At 42.6% G+C, this 13,033-nt stretch overlaps 1 protein-coding gene across 6 annotated transcripts in view; it reads right to left on the bottom strand.

The window, feature by feature from the left end:
- Positions 1 to 13,033, bottom strand: part of ACACA (acetyl-CoA carboxylase alpha) — a 288,377-nt gene that overhangs the window by 55,328 nt on the left and 220,016 nt on the right. For all 6 annotated transcript variants that reach the window (NM_001009256.1, XM_042255219.2, XM_060394702.1 and 3 more), the window contains 3 exon segments: positions 6,958 to 7,068; positions 7,969 to 8,089; positions 12,064 to 12,161. In NM_001009256.1, coding sequence (NP_001009256.1) covers positions 6,958 to 7,068; positions 7,969 to 8,089; positions 12,064 to 12,161 — 330 coding nt within the window.

Genomic DNA, 13,033 nt, shown 5'->3' on the forward strand with positions numbered 1-13,033 from the left:
CATGTGCCGAGGAGCAACTAATAAGCCCACGCACCACAATTTAGAGGATCCAAACTCTGCAATGAAGATCTTGCGTGCTTCAACCAAGATTCCATGCAGCCAAAGAAATAATAAATAAATAATTTTTTTTTAATGTAAAGGCTCTGATAGGCTTCCCAGGTGGTACTAGTGGTAAAAAACCCATCTGCCAATGCAGGAGACGTAAGAGACACAGGTTCAATCCCTGGGTTGTAAAGATGCCCTGGAGGAGGGCATGGCAACCCACTCCAGTATTCTTGCCTGGAGAATCCCATGGACAGAGGAGCCTGGTGGGCTATAGTCCATAGTGTTGCAGAGAGTCGGACATGACTGAGGGGGTCGCAAAGAGGGTCACAAAGAGTTGGACATAAGTGAGTGACAAACATCAAAGGCTTTGAAACTTCAAAAAGTTTTAGCACATTTATAATAGGCTGTTGAACACGATCATTCCCGAGTCTCAATGCCCAGGCAGAGACTCAGAACTCTGACTTTGTCTAGAAGCTCTAGAGTGATGCTCGTGTGGGCTCTCCCATCCTGAGTCTCTAGGCCACCATGCCCACGCGGGCTCTCTTAGAGGGTCGGAGGCAGTGGATCCCTGAATGACAATTCCACCAGAGAGCGGGGAGCAGACTGCCGGCCAATTACCTCCACGCACTCATGGCATCAAACAGACCTGGTACAGTTTCCTACCAGACCCGAGGAACACTGGATGAGAAACTAAACAACTCCCCAGATGGGGTCAGGTGTGCCCCTATTTTACGTGTGCGCAGGGGGAGAAGCTTGAAAACCAAAGGGATGGGCAACCTTTTCTGAGAGCTCATTCCTCATGCTAAAGAGAGGCTGACTCCGAGAGGAAGCTCACATGCCCTCTTTAGAAAGGAGACTGATCCCATCTGGAGCTTTGGAGAACAGGGCCTGTCTGTTGTGAAAATAGGTAGTTAGGGACTTTTAAAAATGCAAATTGCTGGACTGATCCTTAGAGTGATTATGGGCTATTGTAGCAACAAGTCCTTGGGGACCTGCGCAGACAGATGACTGACACATATACTACCCTATCAGGACCGGACATGGTGCCGCTGGCGTTAATGGCTTTCCAAAGTGTGTGATTGTCTTTAGATAACATCTATGGGGAAAGTCAATACGTGGATGTACTGCCGCAGTGAGGACTGACATCTAACATTTTCTTAAAGGAATCTTTGCCTTCCAAGGGTCAGAAAGTAGAGAGAATGTTGTGTTTGTATTTCACTTCCACGTCTTAGATAAAGAGCTGCACTGAGACAGGCCCCTAAATGCATCTTAGGGAAGACGACAACAGTACCAGTGGATTACCTGTATTAACTCATTTAATCCTCACAAGAGCCTGTTACAAGCCTTGTTTTACGGTTAACACAACTGTGACCTGGAAGGGTTAAGTACATTGTTCAAGGTTGCTCCACTCACAGTTGGCAGAGCCTGGATTCAAACCTGGCCAGTCTATTTCTTTTATTTATTTTTTGGTTTCACCATGAGGCTTGTGGGATCTTAGTTCTCTGGCCAGGGATGGAACCCCTACTCCCTGCATTGGGAGCTCTGAGCCTTAACCACTGGACCTCCAGGGAAGTCCCCAGTCTGCCTCTTTAAGTTACGTGACAGTTACAAGGCAGCCAGAGCTGAAGAACCATCCCTTCCTTTCTCGAGCCCCCATGGCTGAGTCTCACGTTGTGCATCAGTGTCATGGCAAGGATGGAGAATGCACAGTGCAGGCTCCTGGCGCTACAAGCTCCTGGGAGGAGCTCTGATACTATACCCCAAAGAGTCACATTTCATGTTGTACTGACACACAAATATATGTATTTGGAAACTGAGATCCAGTGAGGGCCTGATACCAAGTTTCAAAAGCAAGATTAGCAGAATTAGCAAGATTAGCAGAATCCAGTGGTACTAGGGACCTGTTCTCTCTAAAGGGAATGAGATTATTGGATATTTTTTCCTCCTTAATGCAGAAGCTTTAAAATGCTTTAGCATAAGAAAATCATACATCACCTCTTGAATGAATCTATCAGACCACTGGCAAGATGCCTTACCTCCAGAGACAGTTATTGTCCAGAGGACAAGTCATAAACTGCAATTCTGATTTCTTGGTATAAAGAGAGAGCTTTTACCACATCTAGGCAGTGGACTGAGAACTGGCAGGCTCTAGTCTACATCCCTTATATTTCTAGGTCCTCCCAGCCTACTGACCTACATTACAGTAAACACAGAACAGAGCAAAGAGTGGAAGGAGAGGAAGTGGATCTGAAAGTCACTGCAAGCGTCCAATGTTGCCTTGACTTAGGAGTTTATGACTCTACAAATTGTCACAGCCCATTAAGGGTCTTTTTTTCCAGTTTCCCAAGCACGCAAGCTGCTGCCTTTGCCAAGCCAGCCTGACTCCCTTCTGGCAGGTAGTCTTTCATGTCCATCAAATCCGTCCTTACCACTCAGTGAGGTATTTTGAAGGATCTGCCCACCCACCGTCTACTGTTTGAAGAACTGGGAACCCATGATCCACTACCTTGAGTAACATGAAAGAGCAGGCCCTTAGGAGCTTCTCTTACTAATATTATCACTCTCGTGACATTTGGACAAAAAGTAAAATGACCACTGGGACGTCCCTGATGGTCTAGCGGCTGAGAGTCCGCCTGCCAATGCAGGGAATACAGGTTCAATCCCTGGTCCAGGAAGATCCCACATGCCGAGGAGTAACTAAGCCACAACTACTGACACCACGCACTGCAAAAACTGAAGCCCTCTTGCCTAGAGCCAGTGCTCCGCAACAAGAGAAGCCACCGCAATGAGAAGCTCAAGCCCCACGACGAAGAGTAGCCCCTGTTTGCTGCAACTGGAGAAAGCCCACGCAGCAGTGAAGACCCAGTGCCGCTTAAAGTAAAATAAATAATATTAAAAAAATAAAATGACCACACTACTTTCTCTTCTCAGGCCTTGTGGACACGGAGCCCAGGGAACTGAGCGCAGCTTAAATGAAACTCAGGGACGCGGAGGCTCATGTTCTGCTGCTAGTTCTAGTCTCTGTTGGCGGATCGAACAGATAAAGGTATTCTTCTACCTTCTGCTGTTTCTGTCTTCCCGTCTGTAACATGGCCCCCATGCCACCGGCCCACCCAGAAAGTAACAAGGAGCCACACGGATGTTCTTGAGTTTCAAATAAAGTTATCCAGGCTGCCCCTATCACCAGCCCATCGCCTTGAGTGCAAATGTCAACTCTGTTTCTGCGACGCTTAAGAAGACTGGATCTCTCCTCATCTGTGTAACATTCTGAATATTTCACACATAACTACAGGCAGCAAAGAACAAGGCATTCAAGGCACGAGGATGTACAAACACTCAGATGACAAGGTCAGGGGATCAAAGTACACATTCGGGGAGCACTCTCTGGTTTTGGAAAACAAAAGACAGGATGGCAGAGGACGGAGCCGCTAAAAAAGATGGGTAAGTGAACAGTGAAATCACTGAAAGGAAGAGACAGGAAACCGTGGGGATGGTCATGTTTTATGTGCAGGTGACCACTGCCAACTACGAAAAGAAATCCTTTAAAAGTAAGAGTCTTTGGAAGAGAGAGGTAGGAAGGGCTAAACTAATTAAAACTGGGTTGGCTAACGACGGGCAACACCACGTGGGTGCTGAGACGGAGTGCAGTCATAAAAGCTTGACGCAGACACGCAGTGTATTAAGTTGGGAATGTGTGTCTTTCCGGCTTCGTTTCTATTAAAGGAACAAACAATTTACATGTGGCTGCCTTACAGAAGTGTGATCTGTGGAGTGTCAACCCTTTCTCTTCACACCCAACTGTGTGCAGTCAAAGCAGAGATGGGGTGGAGGGGGGCGGGGAGGGGGAGGAGAAGAGCAGGGAGAAAGAAAGTTTTTAAAAAAATCTCTGCCTCAGCAAAAGTTTTCATTAAAATTTTAGACAAATGATCCCTGTGTCCTTCTCCCTTGCTGCCTGGGGCTCCATGCTATTTCTATGCAAATAACAACCTCGTGGTTTATATCTTATTATTTCCACCGGAGCTGCAGCGACATGACCTGAGACGTGTAAGAGGTGGGGGGGGGGGAGGTGGAGTTAGAAAGGAGAGAGAAAGAGAGAAGAGGAGAGAGAGAGATGAAGTGGGTGTTCACTCAAGTGTGAAAAAAATACTGTCAGGAGTGCGTGTCAAGAACAAAAAAAAAAAAATCGCAGGGATAACGTGTTTATTTCAGTGCCACCCCCACCCCCCCACCCCCCCTCTGCAATCCAGCACCTTTTAAAATTCATTGGGCATCGGGCGATCATGCACAATCCATCTGCTTTCACTTTATCATTTGCATTTCATGCCTCCTGGCTTTTGATGTGCTGATACTTTGATGCAGTCAGGAGACGCGCATTATCATTATTTCAATTTTCAAAGGGGTCAACGGGATCGGCACTTGCACACACAGATTTTTTTTTTCCCTACAACCTCTGCATGCGCCCCCTCCCTTCTGACTCTTCGCCCTAATGTTTAACATAAAGGATGAAGACTCAGAAAGGTAGGGGTCAAATGTTTACAGTCTAAGGGCTTGCGTCCACCACCTACATTTACACAGGTACACACGTATGACAGGGTAGATGGTCAGGGCTTGGGGAGGCTCCGCGGGGCTTCACACACACACAAAGACTTTCTCACACATGGAGACTCGGGGAAGCACACACACACAGAGGGATCCAGACACAAAGACAGAGACTAGCGCTCGGGCAGGAAGAGACACGCACTCAAAGTGACCTGGACACACGCCCAGTGGATGCGGGACAGACTCCTATAGAAGAAAAGGCAGGCGTGGAGAGCGATAGCTTCGAGCACAAAGACAGGATGTGCACAAGCAGGAAGGCGGAGGAGGCAGCCGGAGTCTGTGGCCCCCGTCTAGTCCCCTTCCTCATACCCGAGAGGCACAGGGGCAGACAGGATATTTTAATGAATTTGCATGAAATCCGGGGTCTGCCAGCTCCATGTAAGAGGATAGAGCAGCAGTCAGGGCAGGGTTAGGTAACCCCTATAACTGATCACTCTCTTCAGCTACAAATGATCATATCCTTCCGGAAACAAGCATTGTAGGGTAAGTTACAGCTGCAGCTTCACTGTCTCTTCCCTACAACTAGACTTCTTCTTTAACCCGCGGCCCTGCAGGCTAAGAGGAAGATGAATATAATGAATTTGATCACAGCAATTCAACCAGATTTTAAGATAACAAAACAAAATCCCTAATGCTTTCTTCGTAGCAAGATTGAAATTCAACTACCAAGCTTTCAGGAAAAAACAAACAAAACCCCCAGCAGCAGTGACAATAACACAACAATGACAACACCTCTGCCTTTTGGAATAGTCTTTTGCTATCAGGGAAAAAATAAGAAACTCAGTGTGACAAGGCACTTCAGAAATTAGCTCTTTGCTCAGGTAGAGGAACATTGTAGAAATGTAGGTGTCTTCGTTACAGTGGATCCTCACAGATAATGGTATGTACAGTTCTCTACAGCATGCATCAATATCTCATTCTAAGAAAAAGGATCCGAAAGAACAACTCTTTTTAAAAACGTTAAGACTCTCAGCCAGTTTCATTCAGAGCAATAATCTCCCTCAGTAGAGACAGTTCACAATCTTTATTTCCAGGCTACTCTCTCAAGAAAGAGCAGGACATCCAAGCCGGCCTCTGTGAGCACCACCCTGCTTTCCTTGGAGAGAAAGGCAAACCCAGAGAAGGATACAGAGTTCACAGGGGTGCAGAGAGCAAGCTTATCACCTCACACCATTCTCATTTCTGGCGTCCCCCAAAGTTAACTGGACTGATGGCAGTGTCAACTTATTCTAAATGGGGATGATAGGCTGGGACACTGAATTCCAATCCTTCTACTTGAAAGTCAAGGCTGGATTAAAAAAAAAAAAAAAGTTTGTCCAAGTCTAATAAACAACTAACTTAGCACACATGTAATTCCGCAAATTCGATCCCCAAACCGTGTTAAGAGAGAGGAAAAGGTGACTGGAAGCGCAGCACAGGCCAATGCTTTGTGCCAAGTTCCAGGTGCTTTTACCTCTGTTTCCTCATTTGAAGGTGGAAATCGCTACTCATCTCTGGCAGATAGAGAAAGATGAGAGGTTATGTGAGTTGTATGAGGTCAGCCAGCCAGCCTTAGACTATTACATATTCCTAGCTTTGGAGAGAAAATAATTTTCCTATGCCTGCAAAGAAGGGTGAACTACATGGTCCTTTGTATATGCAGGTATTCTTAGGTACTGAGGTCACTGTAAGAGTGAAAGCTATATATTTTTTCCCCTCTCTGGAAAAGCCACTATGCACTTGAATTGAACAGACACAAGCATTTCTTTGGACGGGAAAGTGAACGTCCATGTCACACTCTTTCTTAGCAATCCATCCATGCATCTACCCGCCCACTTCCCATTCAACATTCACCAAGTACTTCCTTACCTATAAGGGACCACGGCTTAAGTGTTCCTCTTCAGAGGTGCTTTCACAGTTTCTCAAAACATTAAAACCTGATACCCTTGCCATGTTCAGAGGATGTTTCATAGGTATAAATCTCACACTGCTTGCTCACAGATGACAAAAAGAGAGGGAGAGGGCAGAACAGATGCAGTCAATCTGATCTTTCTAGAAAGACATCAGAATGTAAACTCTTTGCAGAAGGAGTTATATATGGTTTGTTTGTTAACATATCCACAGGGCTTGGAATAGTGTCAGGCACATAGTAGGTACTCATAACACTCATTATGTCAAATGAATGAATAGGCAGAGAAGACGGAGAGAGGAGGAGAGAGAGACTGAGGAAGGCGTGGGCTGAATATCTTCCCCCACCAATCAAGACCTAGAATTAAGATTTCACAACAGTCTTGGAAAAGCTTCACACACTTCTCCCAAACCCTAGAAACTTACTTTGTTGAGGGCCCCAGCTCCTGTCAGGATTAAGTGAGAATTTTCGACCTGGATGGTTCTCTGTCCCAGTCGGACGAGGTAAGCCCCAATCCCAATGGCCCTGCACGTAACCTTAAAAAAAGAATAAATTCGATGCGTCATATATTTATGTTCCCTCGCAAGCTGTAAGAATTAAGCTATAAGTACACAAAAAATTCACAGGAACAGAAGCTAGGTTTTTTTTTTTTTTTTTTTTTTAGGAAATCTGTTTGGTTAAATGACAATACAAAAACACAATTTCCTGGTTAAAGCCAAGAAGGTACAGAATTCATTCAATGATTCAAGTAACAGTTAAAGGGTCTCAGACCCTTTACTTCTCTTACACTTTTGCCTGTTCCACAGATGTGTGGCATCCACACCAGAGGAAAAAGGAAACCAGTTAAGAGGAAACGAAATTTAAGCTGTTAATACTGTGTAGAATATTTGAGAAATAAGAAGTTAAACTAAAAGCTAACACAAGGTGCCAGTTTCATCTGGGGGATCCAATTATGTACATTACCCTATCGTCCTACTATTATGCACAATTAAAATCAAACTGCAGATTTACAATTTTAAAGCAATGCTCCTGGGGCTTCCCTGGTGGCACAGAGATAGGAATCCGCCCGCCAGTGCAGGAGACATGAGTTCGATCCCTGGTCTGGGAAGATCCCACATGCCATGGGGCAACTAAGCCCGTGCTCCAGAGCCCGGGAAACTGCAAATACTGAAGCCTGCACACCCTTGAGCCCGTGGTCCACGAGAGAAGCCACCACAAGGAGAATCCTGCACCGCAATCAGAGAGTAGCTCCCACTCGCTGCAAGCAGAGAAAAGCACGCTCAGCCACAAAGACCCAGCACAGCCAATAAATCAATATATATATATATATTTTTAAAGAAATGCTCCCATTTGAGGCTGAACAGCAGTGACGGTGGCAAAAGCAAATCCCAGTCACAGCCAGTTCTCCAAAAATCTCACACTCGGCCAAGATTTACCAGGCTGATGGTGATGATCTCGTCGTAGGCCAAAGAGGATTCCCCAGCAATCATTCCAGACCCTCGAAGGTTCTCTGCTCCAAGTCCTTCTTCCTTCCCAATAATGTCAGTTATCTTGTACCTGGTGGATAGAGTCATGCCAAATTAGACAGGTTAAACACAGTAACAACAATCCATTAAGAGAATAACCACCATTAATAGGCTGTTAAAAGCATACTGAACTCTTATATTTGACACCACAGCTCAGTACATTTTTTATACTCGTCATTCATATATCTTTCCTTCTTAGCTTGGTGCCTATTTTGTCTGGAAGCAACATGGTATAGCGGAAAGAGCAAAATCTGGAACTAAGCAGACAGGTTTAAATCCCTGCTCTGACACATCCAGCAGTGCAACTCTAGGGATAAGGTAACTTGTGTAAGATGGGAATTAGAGTGTATCCACTTCTGAGAGTTGAGTTGAGAGTTAAATTAAGCAGCAATGAGAGGGTTTGACACATAGATGGCGCTCCAGTGTCAGAAGACCTCTTACTTTCTAGGACATGTATCTCTACAGTAAGCCACAGCCATTAAATCAAACATTTTAGATGAACGTTACCTAGGAATTAAAAAAAAAAAAAAATCCAGAGGCATAGTAAGAACAATTTCTCAAGTTCCAAATCCTCTCTCTTTCCAAGACAGGGATGAAGGGAAGGTCAACACAGTGCATTCCATCCCTGCTCCTTGGCAAGTACCCAGTGTATATACGAGAGTTCCTGGCACAGTGCTCTGGAGGGGCAGGGGGACTGTGTGTAAACGTGAAATGCTGGGCAAGTTGTCCAGAAAGCAGCCTGCAGATCCAAGGGGAGCCACTCATGGGTCTTCTCGGTGGGAGATTAGGAGTGATAGCTGATAATGCGAAATGGGAGATGGGGAATGCAGCTAATAGAGGAAAAATACAAAGTGGGACATAGAGATGGGCATATGTTATTTATTGTTCCACGTGTACCCAGAAGCCTTGGCACTGGGCAGTTTTAGAAACTGAAATAATAAATAAATATCCCACAGTGGCTCTTAAACTATTTTTTTTTTGCCCCCATATTTCTCTGTTTCCAGCCTTCCACCAATTCCTTTTCTTTGCTCTCGCTGTTGTTCTGTGGCTTTGTGTTTCTGCTTCCCAGATTCCCAGTAATTCCTTCTCCCAGTTCTTCATTTGGCTCTGTATCTAGACTCTAGATTTCAGACTTACGTTACAGGTCAAGTTAATCTGCTTTAATGGGTTAACATGCCACAGTAATTTGGTGGTGGAGGAGGGGGTTAAGTGTTCTTTTTATAAGGCTCACATGCCGTAGAGTCACACATACCCATGGGCCCTGCCAGCCTTCCTTGCAAAGCAGATCTTTTCCCTCCTAAGGAGTGCATACTGCTTCAGAGGTGTTTATGATTTGTTAAATGACATCTTTTCCTATTGCATTACATGAAAGAGAATAAAAAATTTCCCATTTTCTGCTCTGTGATCTAAGTCTTCTACCTTTAAGACTATCATTCTTTAAAGTAGTACCAGGGACTTCCCTGGAGATCCACTGGTTAAGACTCTGCACTTCCACTGCAAGAGCACAGGTCTGATCCCTGGTCAGGGAACTAGATTCTGCATGTCACATCACATGGCCAAAAAACAAGAAGGCAGTGCCACATTTTAATGTTACTTATAATAAAAACCTTTGTGTAACGTAATATGATTACAAAAGATTCGTGTGTGTCATTTTTGATCCTCACAACCGTACAGTGTGATAAGGAATATCCTCTCCATTATCATAGATAATAATAGCCAGGGTCTGTGATTGCTTACTATGTGCTTAGCACTGTGCCATTAAGGGCTTCACATATATATAAGCTCACTTGATTCTTCTTCGTACAGATGAGGAAACTGAAGCTCAGAGAAGAAAACTGACTTATTTTAACAGAAGCAATATACAAAAATCAAGTCTTCTGAGATACCAGTAACAAAGAGTTAAAAGATACAATGGCGCGGGTGGGGTGGGAATCCTGTTCAGAGTAGCAAGAAAAAAGTGCAAAACATTTAGAGCTGTTTAAAAAACGGCAAAATCCCGCCATACCTACACTGTACACCAAGACATCCTGGGATGGGTGCCACAGTGAACCCTCAGGGGCACTGAAGGACGTTTCGAAGTTTTGGGAGAAATACTATGTGATATCTGATGGCTCCCATGTGACTACTAGTTTCAAGGAGTTCGTGGTTTAACACTAGGTAGTGCTACATTCCTTCTGATAATCGTCGCAAAGATGGGTTTTCGGTTTTGAAGGTGGTGCGGGGTGGAGGGAGTTCTACACAAAAGCCAGTGCAGAACAAGATGTGAGGGTGGAGATGTCCAAGCTGACTCTAAGATCTGCAACGCCGTGCAGATGCAAATATCCCATAAGAAGTAACTACAATTATTTAAGAATGAAATAAAAAAAATTTTTCAGCTATTATATATATTATACAGTTGACCCTTGAACAACAAACAGCCAGAGTTAGGGGCATCCACCCTCAGTAGGTGAAAATTCAAGTATCACTTATAGTTGGTGCTCGATTATGAATACATGGTTCTTCCATGTCTATAAATAGATTCAATCAATCACAGACGGTATAGTACTGTTGCATTTACTGTTGAAAATGTCCATGCAGAAGTGGACTCAAGAAATTCAAACCCATGTTGTTCACGGCGTAAATGCTTACGAAGCTCTCTGGGTCTGACTACTCAATAATCAGAAATACCAAGTATATCTTTTTGCCTAAAGCTGCTATGAAAAAATTACGGAGACAATATGGGTGCTGTGAACCAAAAAAGATTGAGACCTTCTGGCATAACCTATGTGAAGAAAACTATAAAACTTCAAATACACACTTAAATAATTAGAAAAACACACCATACATCTTGTTGGGAAGAGTTAATATTATGAAGCACTCAGATCATCCTAATTTATAAACCTAATGCAACTTGGATCAAAATCATTATGGGAGGTTTTGGAAAATTAAAAAAAAAATGAGCCTATATGTAATAAGACAAAAGTAATTGATAAAATTTGGGGGAAAAATTAAGAACGTGAGGAACCCTGGCCCATTACAGCAGTTCAAACTGTGTGGCATTAGTCCAAGAATAGATAGAACAAAAAAACAGAATATAAAGCCTGGTAATTGAGTTAAGATTATTATAAAAGTGAAGAAGGTATGAATAAATTATACTGAAGCAACTGATTAACATTCTGGAAAATACTTTCAGATAGATTATAAAACTGTTCAACTTCACTGGTGATCAAAAAATACCAGTTAAAATAACAATTGCTGTTTTCATCCTATTTTATTGACAGTAATCAATGTTGGCAAGGATGGAGAACAATTAAACAGCATAAACAAGCACTACATATACTGTTCATGGGAATGCAGCTCTTGAGAAGACAATTTGAAATTGTTAAAAAAGATTTTTTTTTAAATGGACACACTTTTTGACTACTAATTCTACTTTTAGAAATTAACACAAAGTAAATAACCAGAGATATTCCTCAAAGTTTACATAAAAGAATGATCAGTCCAGGGATATAGCAGTAAAAATTAGAATTGTCTGAATGTTCAGATATGATACATTCATTATAAAGATTTATATGAAGCCATTAAATATCACATTCTCAAACAATATTGTAAGAATATAAAAAGTTCCCCCCAAAATAATTTTTAGTGGAAAGAATAAATTACAAAAGACCTTTTCTATTATGACCCCAATTATGTAGGAAAAAAGATGTATATACAGATGACAGAAAGAATATATATTAATAACTGTGATCTCTTGCTAGGACTATAGCTGGTTTTTACTTTTTATTCATAATTGTTTGTATGTTCCAACTTTTCAAATGCAGATAATAAACAATTTTAAAGCCTCAATGAATAATTTTGCCTTTTAGTTAGTAAGTGGTACAGCGGAGATACCTAAGGCTCCTAGATTATGCGACAAGCAGTCTTCATTGCTCAGGGTCATGATCAACAGGACAGTGAGAAAAAAATGATCAAATTCTCCTTTCTTGAATCCATGGCCAAATTATTCTGATAGATAACACCTACCTGGATTCTCCTTCATCTTCCACATGTTCACAATGGACAGAGTTGAGAGCACTGACTCTCTTGTAATCTTGAGGGGTCAGATATAAATATTTGTATCCCTGTGGGAAGCACAAATAGTTCTTAACCCATTATTTGCCATCACCAAATGACCAGAAGACCCAGCAAAGCATGTATGATGCAATGGTTCTAAGCCAGCTTTAAACCGCCAAATCATGTCTTAAGAGTTACTGTCTCATAGAATACTAGCATAGAGAGTGCTCCTTTGAAAGATGGAGGCGTCTGCTTCTGTATCATTGTATCCTTGAACTCGGGTTTCTTGCAGCTGCAACTTCCGGTACTGATACATTCCACTCATTTTCCTTTTCATCAAGGTTAAGGGGTCATTCTCTAATCTTAAGTGATACCTCCATTAAAAATATCAACACAAAATTAAAGATCTGCATGAATTACTATTCATCATTTTTCTCACAACGGGACCATCGTACCATCAAAATATAGATGGGTCAAGGATAATTGAAAGCATCACAAAACTGGAGTATTCAATCTTAAAACCAGATGTCTATGCTAATGATCAATAAACACTAAGCTAGAACCATTTGCTTTTCTAAATAAACATTTCATTTCTTAAATAAAAAAGCAAACAAATATTTGCTTTTTAAGATAAATAATCCCTAGGTACATTAAAAAATCATACTAACATTTCTTAATTGGCTTATTTTTATACATACATATGCACACTCACATACAGACTTATTTAACACATGTATTCACCTTAAGTGAATGAGTCACTCAGACCAAAAAACAAAAGAAAAAGCTAGCAGAGAAAAACACTTGAAATACTAGGAGAAACTATGTCCGCGGTTTAACTGAATTTGTCCCACAATGAGCACAACATGCCAAAGAGATGGATTTGAAGTTGCCGCCGAGTCTTCCTGACTCTCGCTGAGAAAGCACGGAGTATCGGCAGTAT

This window comes from Ovis aries, chromosome 11, assembly GCF_016772045.2.
Source record: "Ovis aries strain OAR_USU_Benz2616 breed Rambouillet chromosome 11, ARS-UI_Ramb_v3.0, whole genome shotgun sequence".
Taxonomy (NCBI): domain Eukaryota; kingdom Metazoa; phylum Chordata; class Mammalia; order Artiodactyla; family Bovidae; genus Ovis; species Ovis aries.